The 24369-nt window shown below is 41.2% G+C and overlaps 1 protein-coding gene and 1 long non-coding RNA gene across 3 annotated transcripts in view; one reads left to right on the top strand and one right to left on the bottom strand.

The window, feature by feature from the left end:
- Positions 1–24369, bottom strand: part of LOC141114322 (keratin, type I cytoskeletal 42-like) — a 57701-nt gene that overhangs the window by 13905 nt on the left and 19427 nt on the right. For both annotated transcript variants that reach the window (XM_073607938.1, XM_073607937.1), the window contains exons 2-4: positions 15020–15102; positions 3205–3361; positions 1471–1632 (exon numbers count right to left, since the gene is read on the bottom strand). In XM_073607938.1, coding sequence (XP_073464039.1) covers positions 1471–1632; positions 3205–3361; positions 15020–15102 — 402 coding nt within the window. The remainder of the gene's footprint in view (positions 1–1470; positions 1633–3204; positions 3362–15019; positions 15103–24369) is intronic.
- The window catches only part of LOC141114326 (uncharacterized), a 408781-nt gene continuing 390162 nt past the window's right edge, over positions 5751–24369 (top strand). The window contains exon 1 of the long non-coding RNA XR_012236894.1: positions 5751–6242. This is a non-coding gene — a long non-coding RNA (uncharacterized lncRNA). The remainder of the gene's footprint in view (positions 6243–24369) is intronic.

Below are 24369 nucleotides of genomic sequence, written 5' to 3'. Positions count from 1 at the left end.
CTGGTTAGCTGTATTTAATATGGATGTAAAGACCTGCCATATCACATGAGATCAGCTGTGTGTAACGGAGCATCTAGAAATGAGGTTACATCAGGCTATATAATGAAGTGATGAGCTGCTAACAGGTTTCAGCTGAACACCAAATGTAAACAGGAATAGGAATTTATTTTGGCTATAGATATTTAAAAGCCTATTTAAGAACAGAACCCTGTCACCCTAGGACAGGACTACAGAAAATATTCCCCTCTCCTCTTCTTCATAACACGGGGTGTGTTTTATAGTCCAGAGAGAGAGAGAGAGCTGGGAAAAAATGCAGAGGCAGAAGGCACAGGAAGTTATTCAATTACTAGATTTCTGGTGGGGTCAACTAATAGTTTGTTGTACTTATTAAACAAAGACTTTCAATGGATAATTAAACAGATCAAAAAGTGGTTCATTGTTAGGGTTTACATACCCTTTAACTGTAGTAAAAGCATATGAGGTGGTATCAAAAAGTTTTGAGACTAGCTCTGTTTACAAGAAAGTACTTTATTTAGCTACGTTTACACACTATCACCTTCAAAATAGTCCCCTTGCACAGTAATACAGCACTCCCAGCGTTCCTGTCATTTCTTCTTGTCGAAGCGTGTCAAGCACCTTCTGTGATTTGTGCTGGTGTCAAAACGGCAACCTTTGAGCTGGATCTTCATCTTCAGGAAGAGGGCAAAATCCACAGGAGACAAATCCGACAAGTTGGGTGGGTGCAGAAGTGAGATCATGTTTTCGGTGAGGAACTCACGTTTGTTCTAACTTGCGGTCCACGATGAAATAGCTGACGTGGTAACGCACGTGGTCAGAATAGCACCAGTTGCACAGCTCCCGATTTACACTGGACAATGTCTTTTGGCACACTGACTTATGAAGGTCCGTGCTCCCTGTGCGTGTAGCCTTGTGCTGCCATCTGTTGACGTGTTACAAAACTAGTCTCAAAACTTTTTGATACTACCTTGTATAGTGGTGTTGTGTACATTTTATTCATTATGGCTAGGCTGAAAAATCAACATTGAATTTTATATAAGCATGCCAATATAAAACCTTGCATCTGAATATGTTGTATTTTTATATCCAGCCAGCAAATTGAGTTTTTAGCTTCTTTCCACATGCTTTCCAGATTCTCTTTAGCATCTCTGTTGAAATCCTATTGTTTACAGATCCCAGTAGCTTAAGGTTAAATTTACACGCACTAATAAATGAGGCAAAGCAATGATTTATTCTGATCTCTTCCTCAGGTTCTAAGACAGAATGTCAAAGGAAAAAGTCTCTTAATAAAAGCCACAGTGCTCTGATAATGTGGGTCAGGGTGCACCTGTTTACTTGGTATAAGATGTAGTACACTCACCAAAAAAACATTTGTCTAAGAGACTGTTATTCTGAACTGAATATTCTAGAATCTTACAACAGTAAATAAAGCCCAGTGATAGGGATACATACCTTGGTTTCAAACTGATTTTTTGCATCTTGGCGTATTTTATCACACACTGTCTCACACTGGAGTCTCATATCATTCAAGACCTTGGCCAGATCCAAAGAAGGTGCTGCATCCATCTCCACATTGACTGTTCCTCCAGCTTGGCTGCGGAGAGCTTGAACCTCCTGTATAAAAAAAAATAGAGGACTTTGATTTCTAAAATCTTTACCGTGATAGCAGTTCTCATTCAGAGCAAGTTTGAAGTATATATGCCGTTCGTGTTGCCATTTTTGTAGTTTAGGTGAAAAAATAAAGTTTAAGTTTTAAATTTGATATCCGGGTATGGCAATTATTACAGATATTTCAGTGGTCCAATTTGGACCAATGTAAGTGTGTATATACTATACCTGTGGGATCCTTGTGGAAGCTGGAAATCACTGTAGTAGGCACTACTACTACAGCGATTGCTACTAGCTTTCAGGTCCAGTACCAAGTGGCTGTCCTGCTGCATTGTGAACACAGGAGGTCTTTGCTTGGTACAGGTGCCATTTAGGGAACACTTTGCATTAAAACATTCTCTGTTTGGAAATGGTGGGACAGTGATATCATGATCTCCACTTTGTCCAATCAAAGAACACTTTGCATTCATTGGGAAAATGTTCTCTGAACGGCACCCATGCTAAGTGAGCAAACCCCTGTGCTCATTAAGCAGCAGGGCAGCTGCTTGGCATGAGACCTGAAAGCTAGTGGAGATTAGACACGTGCAATTTGTTTCGTACCAAATTAGTTTTTTACCTAATTTCGACAAATTCTTTCATTCGGAAATATCCGAATTAACGAAAACCTGTTTAATGAATTTTTCTGAATATTCATAAATTTGAATATTAGAAAATTCGTAAATAGGAAAATTCATAAATTCGTAAATTCGAAAATTAGAATATTAGAAAATTTGGAAATTTGAAATTCGAAAATCCTAAAGCCCGAAAATTTGAAAATCTGAAATAATAACTAACTAATAATAACTATTACTAACTATTAAATTATAGGTATTGGACTTTCCTTTCAAATTTGGCTGTTAGTGAATGTAATGAATACGATTTTATCCGAAGTTAAGAAATATCCGAAATAACAATGCCGTATCTAAACTATTGGAACATAACAAATTAATAATAATAATAATAATAATCATAATAAAAACGTTTTATTATTATTATTAATAATTATTTGTTCCGTTCCATTTGTTTTGATGCGGTATTCGTTATTTCGGATAATTCGTAACTTCGGATAAGTTCGTATTTGTTACGTTCACTAACAGCCAAGGCAGGCTGCATATGCATGCAGCTAGGTAATGCCCAGATGTGATGCTAAATTAAAGTGATGGGCTACAGACAGTAGGACTGGGGGGGAAAGAGCTAGATGATGCTGGAAGTCCTCCAGCCAGGAAATGAGGTGGGCTCTATCTGACTTGATGCAGGTTCTAATGTATAATGTAAAAAGCTCACAGTGTGCAGTGGATTCAGAGAAAGCACTTGCAGTACAACTGTGCAACACTGGAGGTAAGACTGAAGTTCAGTTATTTGTTGTAGATGTATGTTTACTGTACAGGTTTTTGTAATTCATTACTCCCACAATTAGAATATCACTAAACTCTGGGACCTCAGCTTATTCTAATTCACCTCACTGTTTTCTCAAGTCTCTTTCCTTGAGGGTGAAAACTGAAGATGCCCCACCAAGAGAACTGTGAAAATGACGCTGACCTCATCATGGTTCTTCTTCAGATAGAGCAGTTCCTCTTGCAAATTCTCGATCTGCACCTCAAGCTCGGATCGAGTCAGGCTGAGGTCATCAATCACTTTTCGAAGACCGGCAATGTCTTTGTCTACTCCGAATCTCATAGCCTGCTCAGTTTCAAACCTATAACACATAAGTTGAAAGAGGTTGGAACATCACAAAAAGTCTTAAAGTGGATATAAATTCAAAATGTTTAAATTTTTTTTAGGTTTGGATAAAATATCAGGTGGTTTACACCCTTATCAGGTTTTTATTGCTGCCTATATTCCTGTTCGGGAGATTCACGTTGCTGGTTTGTCCTAGTAACCATAAGAAAGTAGGAGAAGATTAAAAAAAATTGAGTTGTCACCAAAACAGAAATAAGGGGGACACATGTTCCACTGACACAATTGGTCATACAAGAATAGATTTTTGATTGGACATTCAAAGAAAAAATGTTGGTCAGAACATTCTTTTTTATGACATTATTGAGTCAACTAATTTCTTTTGAAAGCCTTTAAAATTTCATTCAGACCTGCTTTTTGAATGGAATCACACACACACAATTTCCTTTTTATACCAGCCATATCTATAAATGGACCTAGGCCGGTAAGAGGGGCTCCCGATCTTACTGCACCAACTGCACTGTGCTAGCATCATTGGGAGCCCATCCTACCAGCCCCTGATAATCAGAATGCGACTGTGAGCTGTTGGTTATATCTTGGTCACAATTCTGGGGATGGTGATGGAGTGTGCCCCAGAACTAGACAGCGAATGTAAGCATATAGAGGTCCTAAACAGGTCAAACGTGTTTCATTACATTCACAGTTAGAAATTTGTTAGTTTGAGAAAAAACGTCCATCCTGCTCCTTCTAATGTTCTCATGACTACAGTCAAAACAAACTTTGATTTGACCCTATGAACCATTATAATATTGAGCAAATATTCCAAAAATGAACATTTTTGACCAAAATTCTACTGGTGTATGGCCAGCTTAGTTGTCTAAGAAAGGAGGGAAGAAAAATACCCAATAATTTGAAACATGGGAAGCATAGGGCTCACACCCATCCTCCCACGTGACAGAGATGGTGAGTAAAGATTGGCTGCTTAGGGAAAATCTGGGTGAGGTATGAGCCCTCAACCCTATAGCAAGCTCCAATGAGGATCAACTAAAATTAAAAAGGGGCTTTTATAGGGCTTCTTCTCCTCCTGGTGACAAATGGAGTGTGGGGTGGGTGGGGGGGACTAAGGGAAGGCCAGCTTTAAAGTGAACCTAATAATATAACAACCTATAATGCAATAATTCAATGCAACATCTATTTATCACAACAATAGAACCACTATATACATATATAATGGTTCCAAATTAATGTAGAGTGGTCTTTTTGGTAACTACATCAAATGAAGTGTAATTAACCTGATTATGGTTTATGCCTGGTTTACCCAGTTGGCCAATCAGATAAATCCATAAAAGATCTCCAATGTATCCACTAGTATGTTGCTATTGCTACTAGTCCTTGCCCCAAGATCTGGAGTCATATTGCGTATACCAAAATTGTGTTGCATCTTGAAAATGAAAATATAGTTATCCAAGCCCATAGCTACAGCCATAGAAGATCTGGCTGCCATGGGGCCCAAGGGCTGGAAGAGGCCCTATTTATGTCTGAAAATTAACTTCTATTGAAAGAGCAGCCCACTTAAAACCCAAACCCGAGAAAACGAAATACTGAAACGTATTGAGAAAACTAAGTTAAAGTCTATGATGAAATTTAGGAACATTTCTCTTGAGCAATTCAAAGATGTATTCCTATCTAACCGAAAACATGTCTATTGTTGCTAAAGACTAGATCTCTAAATATGATGAACTATATTTGTGGCAGCCCTGCCTAATGATTTTTGGGAAATAGAAGAAAGATGTAAGGCGCTGCATCTCCTAAAGCAGTAGGCGATTTCTTTTTTTTTTTTTTTTTTTGTTTTTTTAAGTAGTGTAGAGGGAATTCTTTATTCTTAGACAGCTCTTCCAGTAGTGGATGCTGAAGGTTGGCTCTTTGCCTGAGTAGGGACTAGGTGAACAAGGAACACTAAGTTAAGCATAAAAAAAAGCGCAAAAGCAAAACACATTGAGGCTGGGTTCACACTTATGCGAACTGGATGGGGGTTTCCTTCATCCAATTCACATGACAGGAGACTGTGACAGGCTCTCAATGGAGCCGGTTCACACAGCCCCGGGACAGCCGCGGTCTGCATCGGAAAAGGGTCCTGTGCGTTTTTGGCTCAATTTCAGATGCAAATTCAGGCAAAAATTTGGACCTGTTTCACACCTGAATCAGTGTACAGGGATGCACCGAACCCCCAGCTGGGACCAATGTGAATTCAGCCTAAGTCAAGATCTAATTTTATTTGGACTCTAATATCATGAAAAAACAACCTTTTTCCAGGGTTAAAAGGTCCCCTTACATCAGGGATGATTGCTTCATGTGCTGAGCTGGCAGCATGTGGAGTATTAATCCCTGAATAACATGGACTTTTCAAAGCCACCAAAACGTATTGGTTTTTATGATGCAAGATACTAATAAAATTAAATCTTGACTTTTTTATGTTCTGCTTTTGGAGCTTTTTTTCTTGCACACCCAGTCCCTAATGGTCATTGGGAGCCAGTGGAGTCAAATGCATTACCATTGCTGACACACAAAGCACAGGAATTATATTTCTACTGGTTTAAAGAAACAAAGTTTTTTTGTTCCCTTTGTTAAGAGATGCTGAGGAGGTGGTATAACTACACACATTTTTTTGTTTTTGCGCACTGCTGCTCATCTAACACTTGGCAGAGTGATGTCTTCATTGGTGTACTGCCCATTCTTCATTGTCACAGTCATAGTCTAACTTCAGTGTAGTCTACAGAGCGGTCTGCAGAGATGTCTAAAATCTGCCTGAGCTGTCTGGCAGGAGTGCCTGAATCACCACGTAATCAAGAATGGCCGCACATATTTACCAATCCCTGCACAGATTTACCCATACCTTGCAGGTAAGAAAGTTTTCATGCAGTAATTCAACTTTACATTTAGCTGTTTGCTTGGAGTTCAGCATTCAGTGCAACTGTCTGGATAAGCTGGCATGTGTCTTTAACAGACAGTACAACATTTGTACAGACTTAGTAGATAGCTCTATGGGAGGTGACCATTACCTTTATTGTCCCTTATAGAGCTCCAGGCAAACAAACCACACCATCTCCTGAATGTTTTGAGTACTTTGCAGGTGTTCTATTTTATGTGTGAAGATTAGACTGTATGCTTCTTAGGGCAGGGTCCAGCTGGACATTTACTTGTGACAAGTTCTGCATTGCAAGCTAACTGATTTAATTTAAAAAGTATGTATTCTTAACTTAAAAAGTCCCATCTACTGTCCCTAGCTTCCTCCAGATCTCCAAATTTACCTTTTTGCTGCTGTGACCAATTAACTTTTAAGAAGTAGCTTGGTTCATTCTCCATGGTCCCACTGATATAATATGTTTCATATAACCCAATATTAAATGATGTCACTTAAATTTTAGATTTGCCACTTTCAGGTGGTTACCATCAGACATATTTTAGCTGTAATTACAATTAATAGCACCACAACCTTTTTAGTAAAAGGGTACATTTTACCATTTGTGTCTTTTATACTGGAGTGGTCAGAAAACCAACCCTGACATGTAAAGTGCCATAGTCTAAATTAATGTATCTGATCTTGACCCTCTATACAGCTTAAACCTTGGTGTCATTTATAGCCAACATAGCTGTGTAGAGTGTGGACAAGTTGCAGTGATTTATCAAGTTGGACAGTCACTATTTGTGACACCTCCCCCCCCCCCCCCCCCGTGCCTTACTATTAGCTTGTGCTCCCCTTTCACAGTGATGGGCCAATAGAAAAACTGGCCATACACTAGTAGATTTTCAAACTCACATTGGTACCAAAATTCCCAGTACATTTGATGATATGAAAAATGTCGTCCGAAAGTACTTCAAAATGTTGTTTGCTTTTAACATTAGATTTTGGAACCAATGGATGTTCCCAGAAAAAGAAAGTAATACTAATTGTAATGCCGCGTACACACGATCGGAAATTCGGCCAGCAAAAGACCGATCAGAGCTTTTGGTCAGAAAATGAGACCGTGTGTATGCTCCATCGGACTTTTGCTGGCGGAATTCCTGCCAGCAAAAAATTGAGAGCAGGTTCTCAATTTTTCGGTCGGAAAAAGTTCCTATCCGAAAATGCGTTCATCTGTATGCAATTCGGATGCGCAAAAAAAATCACGCATGCTCGGAAACAATTCGACGTATGCTCAGAAGCATTGAACTTCATTTTCTTCATTAGTACATTGTAAGCTGGGCGTTGCTTGCATCGGGGGATTTAGGAGTGTATGTAGGGGATCAGAAACTCTTTTGGCAGGTAAAACAGCAAGCATATGTATTTCAACTGTGCATTTAGCTATTTGCTCAGAGTTCTGCATTAACCAGTCGTCGACTGCCGCACGCCGATGTACGTCAGCAGAGTGACACGGATGAACAAATGGGAGTACCTGTACGTCTTTCCCTCTCCATGACCTTTGGAAGTTTTCGCTCATCATAGGAATCGCTTGCTGCTAATTGGCGCAGTTTTTATATTGCGCCTCACTCAACTATTGTTTGTGAGTAATTTCTCTTTATCACTTTATTAAATACTTTTATAAAAGATAATGCACATGGCTGGTGCGCCCTCTTTTTCAATGATAATGAACTCTGTCCTCCTCAGGGTGACCCTGGATATGATTGGCTCTACAAAATTCGGCCCCTCGTAAACCACTTCAACCAACAGTTTGCAGCCTTGTTTATGCCCGATCAAGTTGTCTGCATTGATGAGACCCTGATTAAGTTTTCTGGCTGCTTGTCTTTCAAACAGTATCTTCCCAGAAAGATTGCCAGATATGGGGTCAAGATGTCAAGATAAGCTCTGTGACAGGGCAACAGGCTATACATATAGTTTTATGGTTTATGAGGGAAGAGATAGTCACGTAGAGGCAGCGAACTGCCCTGACTACATAGGGAGCACTGGTAAGATCGTATGGGACTTGGTGTCACCCTTATTCGGAAAGGGGTACCACTTGTATGTGGACAATTATTACACGAGCGTTCCACTTTTTAGTCACTTGTTTGATCATGGAATTGGCGCATGTGGCAGTGTGCAATCTAATCGCCGGGGCTTACCCCAGCGGCTTTTAGATTCTCATCTTAGGCTGGGGGAGAGAGCCTGCTTGAAGTGTAATAATTTGCTTGCTGTGAAGTGGAGGGATAATCGGAATGTTTTCCTTCTGCCCTCCCTTCATGCAGACACGATGGTCCAAATTCCTACGGTGACTGGTGTTGTGGAGAAACCCCTCTGTGTCCACGAATATAATCTTAAAATGAGAGGTGTGGACCTCAACGACCAGTTGTTGGCGCCGTACCTAGTTGCCCGTAAGGCAACTAGGTATACAGACACAAAAAAGTGTATGCATACTTATTTCAATTGGCTCTGCTGAATGCTTATGTGCTATACAAAGCTTCAGGTCGAACATCGCATTTTGAGAGACCCGAACCTGGAACCGAACCGTTACAACCACTACAACCCTTACCGTTACAAATAAAAGTGTTTTATATATATATATATATATATATATATATATATATATATACGTTTTATTGTTCTCTCTCTCTCTCTATTCTCTCTCTATTGGTCTGCTCTTTTTTACTGTATTCTACAATGCAATGTTTTATTGTTACTATGTTTTATCATGTTTTCTTTTCAGGTATGTAATTCTTTTATACTTTACTGTTTACTGTGTTTTATTGTTAACCATTTTTTTGTTTTCAGGTACGCCATTTAGCTGCAGCTATGTAAATCAGCGACTCCAGCGCTGTAGAAAGTGATTTCACCATCACAGTTAAAAAAAAAAAAAAAATAGCATATATGCCAAAGCATGGGGGCAGGGGTGTAGGGGGATTGCCCCCATGCTTCGGCATATATTTTTTAGGCACTGATTGCGTTAAAAAATGTTTTATTTTGACTATGTTTTATTGTATTTGCTTTGCAGGTTTGGTATGTCTTACTGTTATACTGTAATTTTACTTTGTTTTATTGTTAAAAAAAATAGCATATATGCCGAAGCATTTTCTTAGTAGGTACACCATTCAGCTGCAGCACTGATTTATTTATCTTGACAGCAACGGCATTTGCACCCACCACATTGATTTCACCACCACAGTTAAAAAAAAAATGGTGCATGTATGCCCATCATTAGAAGTGGGTGGATGAAGGGCGGTGTTCTAATGGTGGGCATAACCACCGATCAATCTTATTTTTTCGCTCAGCTCACAGGCTGCATCAAAAAAAGAACATTACAATGTATGCCCAACAAGGACCAGCAACTTACTGGTATGAAAGGAACAGTTTAAAAATAAAAATGCAAAATAAATAATTAAAAAAAAATAAATAAAAAAAAAGCACCCCTGTCCTCCCCCATGCTCACGCGCAAAGGCGTCAAGTCTGGTGTTATATGTAAACAGTAATTGTACCATGCATGTGAGGTATCACCACGAAGGTCAGATCAATGGCAGTAATTTTAGTAGTAGACCTTCTCTGTAAATCTAAAATGGTAACCTGTAAAGGCTTTTAAATTTTTTTTTGTATGTAGTTTGTCGCCGCTGCATGTTTGTGCGCAATTTTAAAGCATGTCGTGTTTGGTATCCATGTACTCGGCATAAGATCATTTTTTATTTCATCAAACATTTGGGAAATATAGTGTGTTTTAGTGCATTAAAATTAAAAAAGTATGTTTTTTCCCAAAAAAATTGTGTTTGAAAAATCGCTGCACAAATACTGTGTGAAAAAAAAAAATTGCAATACCACCTGTTTTACTCTGTAGGGCCTTTCCTTTAAAAAAATATATAATGTTTGGGGGTTCAAAGTAATTTTCTTGCAAAAAAATTATATTTTTTCATGTAAACAAAAAGTGTCAGAAAGGGCTTTTGCCACGTACACACGAGCGGATTTTCCGTCGGAAAAAACGTGGATGGTTTTTCCAATGGAATTCAGCTCAAGCTTGCCTTGCATACACATGGTCACACAAAAGTTCTCTGAACTTTTGACCGTCAAGAACACGGTGACATACAACAGTACGACGAGCCAAGAAAATGAAGTTCAATGCTTCCGAGCATGCGTCGAATTGTTTCCAAGCATGCGTAGGAATTTTGCACGTCAGAATTTGTACAGACGATCGCATTTTCGGATAGGAACTTTTTCCGACCGAAAAATTGAGAACCTGCTCTCAATATTTTGCTGGTGGGAATTCTGCCAGCAAAAGTCCGATGGAGCATACACTCGGTCGCATTTTCCGACCAAAAGCTCTCATCGGTCTTTTGCTGGCCGAATTTCCGTTCGTGTGTACGGGGCATTTGTCTTCAAGTGATTAGAAGAGTGGGTGATGTGTAACACAAGCTTCTAAATCTTGTGCATAAAATTCCAGGACAATTCAACTCCCCCCCAAATGACCCCTTTTTGGAAACTAGACACCCCAAGCTATTTGCTGATAGGCATGTTGAGTCCATGGAATATTTTATATTTTGCCACAAGTTTCAGGAAAATTACATTTTTTTTTTTTTTTTTTTGCGCAAAAGTTGTCACTAAATGATATATTGTTCAAACATGGCATGGTTATATATGAAATTACACCCCAAAATACATTCTGCTGCTTCTTCTGAGTACAGGGATACCTCATGTGTAAGACTTTTTGGGAGCCTAGCCACGTACAGGACCCCGAAAACCAAGCACCGCCTTCAGGATTTCTAAGGGTGTAAATTTTTTATTTCACTCCCCACTACCTATCACAGTTTCGAAGGCCATAAAATGCCAAAATAGCACAACCCCCCCCCCCAAATGACCCCATTTTGGAAAGTAGACACCCCAAGCTATTTGATGAGAGGAATGTTGAGTCCATGTAATATTTTATATTTTGCCACAAGTTGCGGGAATTTTTTTTTTTGCACAAATTTGTCACTAAATGATCTATTGCTCAAACATGCCATGGGCATATGTGAAATTACACCCCAAAATACATTCTGCTGCTTCTCCTGAGTACAGGGATACCACATGTGTGGGACTTTTTGGCAGCCTAGCCATGTACAGGACCCCGAAAACCAATCACCGCATTCAGGCTTTCTAAGGGCGTAAAATGGTGATTTTGCTTCCTCACTACCTATCACAGTTTTGGAGGCCCTGAAATGTCAAGATAGCACAAAACCCACCCAAATGACCCAATTTTGGAAAGAAGACACTTCAAGCTTTTTGCTGAGAGCAATGTTGTGTCAGTGGAATATTTGATATTTTGCCATAAGTTTCGGGAAAATTACAAATTTTTTTTTGGGGGGATACCACAAGTGTGAGACTTTTTGGGAGCCTAGCCACGTACAGGACCCCAAAAACCAAGCACTGCCTTCAGTCTTTCTAAAGGCATAAAATTGTGATTTTTCTCCTCACTACCTATCACAGTTACGAAGGCCCTGAAATGTCCGGATAGCACAAACCCCCCCCAAATGACCCCATTTTTTAAATAAACACACCAAGGTATTTCCTAAGAGGCGTGTATTTTGCAGATCTCATTTATTTTTGACAATGAAGAAAGAAAAGAAAAATGTAATTTTTTTTTCTTTTTTCAATTATCAAAACTTTGTGACAAAAAGCGAGATCTACAAAATACTCAACATGCCTCTCAGCAAATAGCTTGGGGTGTCTACTTTCCAAAATAGGTTCATTTGGGGGGGGGGGGGGGGGGGTTGTGCTATCTGGGCATTTCATGGCCTCTGAAACTGTGATAGGCAGTGACGAGTGAACGAGTACGCCCTTAGAAAGCCTGAAGGAAGTAATTGGTTTTCGGGGTCCTGTACACGGTTAGACTGCCAAAAAGTCCCACACATGTGGTATCCCCATACTCAGGAGAAGCAGCAGAATGTATTTTTGGGGTGTAATTCCACATATAACCATGCCATGTGTGAATAATATATCATTTAGTGACGACTTTGTGCAAAAAAAAAAAAAGAAAAGAAAAGATTTGTCATTTTCTCGCAACGTGTGGCAAAATATAAAATATTCCATGGACTCAACATGCCTATCAGCAAATAGCTTTGGGGTGTATACTTTCGAAAATGGGGTCATTGGGGGGGGGGGGGGGGGGGTATTGTGCTATATTGGCATTTTATGGCCTTCGAAACTGTGATGGGTAGTGAGGAGTGAAATCAAAAATGTACACCCTTAGAAATCCTGAAGGCGGTGCTTGGTTTTTGGGGTCCTGTATGCGGCTAGGCTCCCAAAAAGTCTCACAATGAGGTATTCCCGTACTCAGGAGAAGCAGCAGAATGTATTTTGGGGTGTAATTCCACATATAACCATTAGGGATGGGCGAATGGTTCAGCCCGAGCATAAGTTCAGGCCGAACTTTGGTTGTTCGGATGTTCTGCGAACACCGAACAATATGCGTGTTCGCTGCAAATTCGAAAGCCGCTGTTAAAGACTATGGGACACTAACATAAAAATCAAAAGTGCTAATTTTAAATGTTTCTATGCAAGTTATTGTAATAAAAAGTGTTTGGGGACCTGTGTATCAATGCAAATGTTTTTTTTAAATGCCGTTTTTTTCGGGAGCAGTGATTTTTTTAATGCTTAAAGTGAAACAATAAAAATGAAATATTCCTTTAAATATTGTGCCTGGGGGGTGTCTATAGTATGCCTGTAAAGTGGCGCATTTTTTCCGTATTTAGAACAGAACCACAGCAAAATTACATTTGTAAAGGAAAAATTGTCATTCAAAACTGATTGCGGCTGTAATGAATTGTCGGGTCTCGGTAATATAGATAAAACTCATTAAAAAAAGAGCATGGGATCCCCCCCTAGTCCATTACCAGGCCCTTTGGGTCTGGTATGAATATTAAGGGGAACCCCGAACCAAAATTAAAAAAAAAATTGCGTGGGGGTCCCCCTAAAATCCATACCAGGCCCTTTGGGTCTTATATGATGATTAAGGGGAACCCTGCGCCAATTTTTTTTTAAAAATGGCATAGGGGTCCCCCCAAAAATCCATACCAGACCCTTCAGGTCTGGTATGGATTTTAAGGGGAACCCTGTGTCAGAATTTAAAAAAAAATGGCGTAGGGACCCCCCCAAAATCCATACCAGACCCTTATCTGAGCACGTAACCTGGCAGGCCGCAGGAAAAGAGGGGGGAAGAGAGAGCGCCCCCCCTCCTGAACCGTACCAGGACACATACCCTCAACATGGGGAGAGTGCTTTGGGGCAGCACCTTGTCCCCATGTTGATGGGGACAAGGGCCTCATCCCCACAACCCTTGCCCGGTGGTTGTGGGGGTCTGCGGGCGGGGGCTTATCGGAATCTGGAAGCCCCCTTTAACAAGGGGACCCCGAGATCCTGGCCTCCCCCCCCCGTGTGAAATGGTAATAGGGTACAAGTACCCCTACCATTTCACAAAAAAAGTGTCAAAATGTTAAAAAAGACAAGAAACAGCTTGGGACAAGTCCTTTATTTAAAAAAAAAAAAAAAAAATGTCCGTTTATCTTCTATCACTCCGCCCGGACTGAAAAAGGAAAAAAAAAATTGCATCTGATCCGCTTCCATGGGGGGCTCCCGCCATCTGATGCATCTTTGCTTATGACAGCTCTTATATAACTGAGGGGAGGGCCACACAGTTACGTAAACGGGTGACCTCGCCCCCCTCATGGTTATTAGGGATGAGCCAAACAGGGGGTTCAGCTCATCCCTAATAACCATGGCACGTGTGAGCAATATATCATTTGGTGATAACTTTGTGTAATGTTTTATTTTTTTTTTGTCATTTTTCAATCACTTGTGACAAAAAAATTAAATATTCAATGGGCTCAACATGCCTCTCAACAATTTCCTTGGGGTGTCTACTTTCCAAAATGGAGTCATGGGGGGGGGGGGGGGGTTGTACTGCCCTGCCATTTTAGCACCTCAAAAAATGAGATAGGTAGTCATAAACTAAAAGCTGCGTAAATTCCAGAAAATGTACCCTACTTTGTAGACGTTATAACTTTTGTGCAAACCAAAAAATATACACTGATTTGCATTTTTTTTACCAAAGACATGTGGCTGAATACATTTTGGCCTAAATGTATGACTAAAATTTAGTTTATTGAATTTTTTTTATAACAAAAAGTAGAAAATATCATTTTTTAAAAAAAAAATTGGTCTTTTTCTATTTATATTGCAGAAAGTAAAAATCGCAGAGGCAATCAAATACCATAAACAGAAAGCTCTATTTGTGGGAAAAAAAGGACGCAAATTTTGTTTGGGTACAGCATTGCATGACCGCGCAGTTACCAGTTAAAGCAACGCAGTGCCAAATTGTAAAAAGTGCTCTGGTCATTGAGCAGCCAAATCCTCCGGGACTGAAGTGGTTAATACTCAAAAAACAATGTTCAGGGTAACTTTTTACAGTATCATATATTGTCATCTTGGTTGGATTTACCAACAGGCACACTAGGAAAAAGGTAACTTTTCCTTAAGGGGTTATTAGACCCCCCCCCCACCCCCCCTTTTTAATTAGTAGAAATACAGCTCCCTATTTTTTAAGCCAGGTAAAAGCCAATAAAAAAAAATGTTCTTTGCAAAAACATAATCATAGCAGAGGGACATTTTTAGAGCTCCGAAGGTTACATGTGGATAATAAAAATAAAGTCTGGTTTTCAGACATATTAATATGTGTATGGGTTTGCTTACTTGAGTCTGAAGTCCTCTGCAGCTAATTTAGCATTGTCAATCTGCAGCAGGATTCTAGCATTGTCCAATGTGGCATTGAGGATCTGCAAAAAACACAAATGCTTATTGAATTACATTATTATTAGTATAGTCCACATTTATTTGACCCTTTCTTAAATTATAAAAAAAAATGGCAAAAAGTAATTTTCCAAAAGAAACAAGATTAAAAATTACCAGTAAAGGGCTCCGTTCATTTTAATTATATACACAGATTTAATTTGCTTTATATTTAGTAGGTTTAGTTTATATGTGTTGTATTAGATGTTCCATATAGCAATTAATTTTATAAGATTCAAACACCCTTAAAGTGGTTCTAAAGCCTGGACATTTTTTACCTTAATGCATTCCCTGCATCAAGGTAAAAAAATGTCCCAGTGTTTGATCACCCTCTCACTCCCCTTTATACTTACCTAAGTCCAATTTTGATCCAGTGCTGTACCCACCTGCAGCAGCTCTCTCCTCTCTCTATGCTCACAGAGGCAGCAAAAGTAGCCATTGGCTCCTGCTGCTGTCAATCAAATCCTGTGAGCAGAAAATGTGTGTGTGTGTGGGGGGCATGGGTGTTGAGCCACGCTGTGCGTGTACACGCACACAGCCAGGGTTGGGATCGAGCCTGCAGATGTGCCACCATAGGAAGCAGCTTCCTATAGTGGCACACCAAGAAGAGAAGTAGCCTAGAGCGCTGGTGGGGGACCCCAGAAGGAAAAATGTCAGACTACTCTGTGCAAAACCATTGCAGAGTGCAGGTGAGTATAACATGTTTGTTGTGTCAAACTTGTTTGTGTTAAAATTCTACAATCGATGAGTTTCAAACATTATTCAATGTGAATATGTATTAACCTGTACCCATCCGTGCTATAGCCGAATGATGGCCACATCGCGGACTTATATTACCGGGAGGTTGTCAATAGATGTCCCTCCCTTTGCACGCTCCCGCGCCCCCCCTTTAGCGCGCGCGCAACGCGTGCTGTGATCACTGAGTCAATGAGACTCGGATGATCACAGATCAGAGTAAGGGGCCGATCCTGGTCTCTTACCACGTGATCAGCTGTCAGCCAATGACAGCTGATCACGTGATGTAAACAGAAGATCGGTAATCCTTTTTTTTTTCTCCTCACGCTGACGGCATGAGGAGAAAAAAGCCGATCACCGGCTTCTGTGTAAAGGACATCTGTCCAGAAGAGGAAGACGCACAGCCACCTCATCTGTGCCCACCAGTGCCTCCTGCCAGTGCCACCTGCCAGTGCCCACACAGTGCATATCAGTGCCCACCAGTGTATATCAGTGCCACAAATTAATGCCAACTATCACTGCCCACGAGTGCCACCTATCAATGCCCACCAGTGGTGCCAATCAATCATCAGTGCCACGTAGCAGTGCTGCCTATCAGTGTCACCTACCAGTGCCCATCACTGTCCATCATTGCCACCCATCAGTGCCCATCTCTGCCACCTATCAGTGCTCATCAGTGCCAGCTATCAGTGCCACCTATTAGTGCCCTTCAGTGCCACCTATCAATGCCCTTCAGTGCTGCCCATCAGTGCCCATCAGTGCTGCCCATCAGTGCCACCTCTCAGTGCCCACCCTTGCCACCTCATCAGTGTCCACAGTGAAGCCTCATCAGTGCCCACCAGTGCCACCTATCAGTGCCCATCAGTGCCACCTTATCAGTGCCCATCAATGCAGCCTATCGGTGCCCATCAATGCAGCCTATCAGTTCCTATCAGTGCAGCCTCATCAGCATACATTAATGAAGGAGAAAAATGACCTGTTTGCAAAATTTTATAACAAAGTATAAAACTGTTTTGTATTTTTTTTCAAAAACAGAGGTGAACAAAAAACCACCAAAAGAAAGCTCTATTTGTGGGAAAAAAAGTGATACAAATTTAATTTGGGTACAGTGTAGCATGGCCGCGCAATTGTCATTCAAAGTGTGACACCACTGAAAGCTGAAAATTGGCCTGGGCAGTAAGCAAGTGGTTAAAAAGTAAAAAAGTGTAACCTGCAGTGCTGTGTAACCTGTTTAAAGCAGGTTTAGTTTTGCATGATAAAAACACATTTATCACTGCTAAAACAACCTGGAAAAATGCCTTTCATTATCTGATATAATTCAAATAGTACTGGTATGGGGCGTTGATGAAAAAAGGTAATTCCACAGTTAAAAATATGCTGCCAAAATACACTGTTACTAAAACTGTCCAAGAAAATCATTCTTACTGCCAAGTACGGATTTAAGGCATCATCTATACCTGTAATTTAAAGGATTAGTGTATTTTGGCCATTAGAGCCAGAGAAATATGCCCTTGCTCCTGCCATATTGTTTTTTACAAGTTCACACATTTTTTTTTTGCAAGTTTGCTGAACTTTTGGCAAACTGAACCTTGGTGGATTCGCTCATCCTTAGATGTAATTGCAGCATGCATGCATAGTTGCCAACAGTTTCGATTTTCCCGGGACAATCCCGATTTTGGGACCCTCATCCTGATCGGAGGCCATCCTGATTCGGGGTTTTGCCCTTGTCCAGGGAAATCGGGAATGTTTTTGGCTCTGCAGCAGTTCTGGCTCCAACAAAATGGCCGCTGGCGCTGCCGCAAGAACTCTTTCCCCTTGTGTTCAGTGGAGAGGGGAGGGGGCTCGATCCGTTCAGCCAATGAATCGACTTCTCTATTCACAATTCTCCTGCACACTGAAGCTGGGGTTAGCTGCACGGATCGGCCCCTCCCCTCTCCATTGAACACGAGGAACGAGAGGAGACACATGGAGCTGCAGCCAACCCTTTGTCTCGGCTGTGGAGTAGGTTGGAGCTTGTGACAGAACACACAGATCTGTAAGAGGCACTCTGATGGGGACACCTAATGTAAGAGGCACTCTGCTGGGGACACTGACCACAGGGGATACCGGATGTAAGAGGCACTCCGCTGGGGACACCTGATGTAAGGAGGGACTGCACTGGGGACACCTGATGTAAGGAGGCAATCCGCTGGGGAACCCTGATGTAAGGAGGGACTCTATTGGGAATGCCTGATGTAAGGAGGCACTCCGCTGGGGACACCTGATGTAAGGAGGCACTCCGCTGGGGACACCTGATGTAAGGAGGCACTCTGCTGGGAATGCCTGATGTAAGGAGAGACTCCGCTGGGGGGCACCTGATGTAATGAGGGACTCTGCTGGGAATGCCTGATGGAAGGAGGGACTCTACTGGGAATGCCTGATGGAAGGAGGGACTCTACTGGGAATGGCTGATGGAAGGAGGGACTCTACTGGGAATGCCTGATGGAAGAAAGGACTCTACTGGGAATGCCTGATGGAAGGAGGAACTCTACTGGGAATGCCTGATGGAAGGAGGGACTCCACTGTGGACACCTGATGGCATCTGGTGGCAGGGGACACGCTCGGGGCTCCCACTGATTCTACATTATGGTGAGTTGAACTATTTCATTTTATATTACACTGTAATAATAATAATAATGCGCTTCAATCATCCACACACCATAACAACCATGGTGCCGGGATAATTGAAGCACTAACACCAGGTGTTTGGAGTATCTTTATCTGCTAATTGTTAAACGTTCTGGAATACACATATTTCTATTGTGGTGTAGGATCTGGGCCTGCTGTCCCTCCATCCCTCTTTCTTTCCTTCCTTCTCTCTCCTTCCCTCCCTCCCTATTTCTTTCTTTCTCCCTCCATCCCTCATTCATCTCAGACTCGGACCACACCCCTTTAAGCCACGCCCGCTATTCCGTTGAAACTACGCCCATTTTTTCCGCAGCGGCGCACTGCGCATGCCACATTTTTTCTTCCACCTCTACACCATACCTTAAAACGCATGCCCCGCCCCCTCATTATAATAAGACTTTGCCCACAGACAAAAAAGTGCCCTATACATTTTTTTACAATGTTGGCAACTATGTGCATGCGAAGACGTTACATCATCTACGGCCACCTAATGACCAAAGAAAGTAGACACCAGGCTGAAGAAGACATCAGTGGCACATAGAGTGACAAAGGGAAGTGGACCTCCCACCTCTGATGTTTGATGTATAGGAACCTTCAACCTCTGATGTGTAGAGATGGTTTCTAGGCCTGATCACTCCCCCCCATACCTAGAAGAAATGGGTAGTGTCCCTAGCTGTGACACAGAAAGGAATGGAAGGGGAGCACAGCTAAGGTAACTAAAAGTAAAAAGAAAAGGAAGAAATGGTGCGAAAACCAACCAAACAATATAACAGCAATCTGAATTGGTTAATAAATATACAGTATGTATATATAGTATCTCACAAAACTGAGTACACCCCTCACATTTTTGTAAATATTTTATATCTTTTCATGTGACAACACTGAAGAAATTATACTTTGCTACAAGTGTGTACAGCTTGTATAACAGTGTAAATTTGCTGTCCCCTCAAAATAACTCAACACACAGCAATTGATGTCTAAGCCACTGGCAACAAAAGTGAGTACACCCCTAAGTGAAAATGTCCAAATTTCCCTCCCCGGTGTCATGTGACTCGTTAGTGTTGAAAGGTCTCAGGTATGAATGGGGAGCAGGTGTGTTAAATTTGGTTTTATCTTTCTCACTCTCTCATACTGGTCACTGGAAGTTCAACATGGCACCTCATGGCAAAGAACTCTCTGAGGATCTAAAAAAAGAATTGTTGCTCTACATAAAGATGGCCTAGGCTATAAGATTGCCAAGATCCTGAAACTGAGCTGCAGCATGATGGCTAAGACCATACATTGGTTTAACAGAACAGGTTCCGCTCAGAACAGGCCTCACCATGGTTGACCAAAGAAGTTGAGTGCACGTACTCAGCGTCATATCCAGAGGTTGTCTTTGGGAAATAGACGTATGAGTGCTGCCAGCATTGCTGCAGAGGTTGAACAGGTGGAGGGTCAGCCTCTTAGTGCTCAGACCATACCCCGCACACTGCATCAAACTGGTCTGCATGGCTGTCGTCCCAGAAGGAAGCCTATTCTAAAGATGATGCACAAGAAAGCCTGCAAACAGTTTTTTAAAGACAAGCAGATTAAGGAAATGCATTTAATGGAACCATGTCCTGAGGTCTGATGAGACAAAGATAAACGTATTTGGTTCAGATGGTGTCAAGCGTGTGTCGCAGCAACCAGGTGAGGAGTACAAAGACAAGTGTGTCTTGCCTACAGTCAAGCACAGTGGTGGGAGTGTCATGGTCTGGGGCTGCATGGGTGCTGCCAGCACTGGGGAGCTACAGTTCATTGAGGGAACCATGAATGCCAACATGTATTGTGACATACTGAAGCAGAGAATGATCCCCTACTATCGGAGACTGGGCCGCAGGGCAGTATTCCAACATGATAACGACCCCAAACACACCTGTAAGACCAACACTGCCTTGCTAAAGAAGCTGAGGGTATAGGTGATGGACTGGCCAAGCATGTCTCCAGACCTAAACCCTATTGAACATCTGTGGGGCATCCTCACAGAAGGTGGAGGAGCACAAGGTCTCTAACATCCACCAGTTCCATGATGTCATCATAGAGGAGTGGAAGAGGACTCCAGCGGCAACCTGTGAAGCTCTGGTGAACTCCATGCCCAAGAGGGTTAAGGCAGTGCTGGAAAATAATGGTGGCGAAACAAAATATTGACACTTTGGGCCCAATTTGGACATTTTCACTTACGGGTGTACTCACTTTTGTTGCCAGCGGTTTAGACATTAATGGCTGTGTGTTAAGTTATTTTAAGGGGACAGCAAATTTACACTGTTATATAAGCTGTACACTCACTACCTTACATTGTAGCAAAGTCATTTCTTCAGTGTTGTCACATGAAAAGATATAATAAAATATTTACAAAAATGTGAGGGGTGTACTCACTTTTGTGAGATACTGTATATATAAAAATATTTTTATTAATAGTCCCAGCATTAAATGAAAAAGGGTTCATTTCATAGCACCAGCGGCAGCTCCCTTGGAAGTTGAAGCAAACTCTGGAAGACAAGCAGAAGAAGGACAAGGCACGCCAAATTGAGTGCAGTATGTAGTGAACGATTTCATTGAAAAGTGAAAGAAGGCCAAATGGCTACTCACAGTGTATAAGTGAGAATCAAGCACACAAACTAATAGTGGTGAAGTCCATGGTCACTGTGCGGTCCAAGGTAGCATCAATGGAGGTGTCCCAGCGGCTTCTTATTAACTGCAAAAGATGGAACTACAGTAGGGTGACCAGACATCCCCAGTTTCTGGGGACAGTCCCTGGATTGAGGACACTGTCCCCAGACCAAGTCTGTCCCCAGTTTTTTCCCCGGATTGGATTTGAACAGGGGCTGGGGCAATTTCAAAGACAGTCAGTGCAGAATTAAAAAAATATATTCTTACTAGCTTAGGGGGTGTATTTTTCCCATTATCTGTGCCCCTTTCTGATGATCATGTGCTGGTCGGAGTGGAGGGAATATTTCTTCAGTTTTGGGTGCATGCCCATTTAGTCCCGCTTGCATGTTCTTCTGCCTTGGCTCAAGTCTCGGCCAGCTGCCTGTCTGATTATCTCCTTGCCTTCCCTGGTGGAGTGATCTTCCTCCACTCCCCACCCAGTAGTAGCCGGGGCCCTGAGAGTAAGACCTAACAGGCTGTGAGGCGGGCGGCGGAGTCACTGATTGCCACCATTACTAGTAAAAAAAAAATATGTCCCCAGATTTAATTTTAAAAATCTGGTCACCTTAAACTACAGAGCGGCCTGGATGTTCAGCTCGGCTGGGCGCCGTAGGTCCTCGGAGAAGCCAGGGACCCAGAACCGGAAGAGCGTACCAGCGTGGAACACAAGCTCGATGGAGTCCGTGAACCGGAAGTGACGTGTGAACGTGTCAGATGACGCATTTAAAAGCTTCCACTTTTTCCTCAGATCTAATTAGTAGTTCATAGTGTCCATCACTTAAAGGCTGACGTCGGTAACATGTGACCGACGTCAGAAGATGTAAACAAGCTTGTAAGACGGCCGGATACCAGGAAGTGATTTTAATAAAGTAGAAATATAGGCACAGCAATCATAGAATGGATAATACTCATCAAAAAAGACAAAATATGTATGCATGTATATATGTAAACAAGGAGCGAGAAGAATTAGATGTAAGTTAAAAAGTATATTTATATATGCAAAGAAAAAAATATGTTTATATATGCAAAGAAAATATATATATATATATATATATATAGATTATATACAAAAAAATACTAGATATAAATTACATGTATATAAGGAAAAAAGTATTTAAAAAAATATTTAAAAAATATTATTATATATGAAATTTTATGCAAAAAGGAGAGTTAATCATAGTGTGATAATAAGGCTCGGTTCACACATCGGCGGCACGACTTGCAGGTCGCCTCAGCGAGGCGACCTGCAAACGACTGCCGGGGCGACTTGCGAGACGACTTCTGCATAGAAGTCTATGCAAGTCGCCCCAAGTCGCCCCCAAAGTAATACAGGAACCTTTTTCTAAGTCGGAGCGACTTGCGTCGCTCCGATTAGAACGGTTCCATAGCACAGAACGGGAGGCGACTTGTCAGGCGACTAGGTCGCCTGACAAGTCGCCCCAGTGTGAACCGAGCCTTATAGTGATCACTAACCATAATATTTTAAATTTAAGATTTAAAATTTTTGAAAAATCAATACATATATATACACATACACATAAAATATATCCTACATAAAATATATGTAAAAAAAGATACAATAGAAGGGGATGACAACCTAGTTGCTTGGTCTCAATATTCTCACGCTTCCCTGACCATTTTACACACTTGTTTTAGACCAACATCTATTTTTAATCCTACTCAGTCTAAAGGCCCTTACTTAGCGACTTTTTATCAGGTAGTTTTTAAAGAACTCACTGACCTTTGTCTATCTGAATCTTCTAGGCCTCATTATTCTGTTAATAATTTAAGTTCCCAAGAACACATAGCCCTAAAATTATTGAGCACTAAAGCTGATATTATAATCAAAGCAGCTGACAAGGGAGGAGGAATAGTGCTACAAAACAAATCAGATTACCTTGTGAAGGCCAAACACCTCCTTTCGGATATTGGTACTTATGAGAAATTGAGATCAGATCCCCTGCCCAAATTTATTGAGGAATCAAATTTAATAGTGACACATGCACAAGCCCAGGGTATACTGAGCAAAACAGAGGCTGCATTCTTTCGTAAACCTCTTTTCCAAGTACCCTATGTGTATCATTTGCCAAAAATCCACAAAGATATTAATAATCCACCGGGATGTCCTATAGTTGCTTCTATGAACAGTATTACCACCAGTTACTCGTTATATAGAGACTTTTCTTCAACCCTTGGCACAGTCCCTTCCCTCCTTTATTCGCGATGGTACATACTTGATAGAATTATTACGCCCTTACACTTGGGAGTCCTCCTATTTATGGGTATCTTTAGATGTATGCTCTTTATACACTTCTATACCCCACAAAGTGGGACTCCAGGCCTTAGCCGATTTTCTTGATACTAATTCTATCCTTAATACACAAGTTGCTTTAATTCTTTTGGCTACCAAGTTTTGCTTGGAGCACAATTACTTTCAGCTATGGGTGCTAATTTTGCACCTAGTTATGCAAATTTGACAATGGGACTGTGGGAGACCAGGTGCGTTTGGGCTGACAACCCTTTCTCTGCAGACCTGGTCTTCTATGGTCGATACAATAATGATATTATTATTATTTGGGATGGCCAGCCTAGTTGTGTCAACGAGTTTGTTACTTATTGTAATAATAATGATTTTGGTTTATCATTTACTTCTGTTATGAACTCTGAGTCCATTTGCTTTCTAGACCTAGAACTATTTCATATGAATAATTCTATTATTGCTAAAAACTATACGAAACTCACGGCTGGGAAATCCTTTTTACATTATTCTAGCTATCACCACCCCAGGTGGGTCAACAATGTACCTAAAAGTCAATTTCATCATCTAAGACATAATTGTACCAGATTAGATTACTATAAATCTCAATGCACTACCCTCAAGAAAAAGTTTATTGATAAAGGCTATCCCACTAACCTCATCGATGAAGCTGCCTCCCTCTACCAAACAGAAATTTTGCCCACCCCTAAGACACAGAGTTTAGAACCAGTAACAAGATGCATTACACAATACCATGCGAGTTACAGGAAAATGGAACATGTTTTTAAGAAACACTGGTCCATTCTCACCCATTTATCTTCATTTCTGTCTGCTGTACCCAAGCTTGCATATCGGAGGGCCCCTAACATTAAAAACAAAATTGCCCCCAGCAAAATTAAACTTCATAACAAACCTACTACACTAA

This window comes from Aquarana catesbeiana, linkage group LG12, assembly GCF_042186555.1.
Source record: "Aquarana catesbeiana isolate 2022-GZ linkage group LG12, ASM4218655v1, whole genome shotgun sequence".
Classification (NCBI taxonomy): Eukaryota; Metazoa; Chordata; class Amphibia; order Anura; family Ranidae; genus Aquarana; species Aquarana catesbeiana.
The sequence above is the reverse complement of the archived record's forward strand: the minus strand, read 5'-3'. Positions and strand labels throughout refer to the sequence as shown.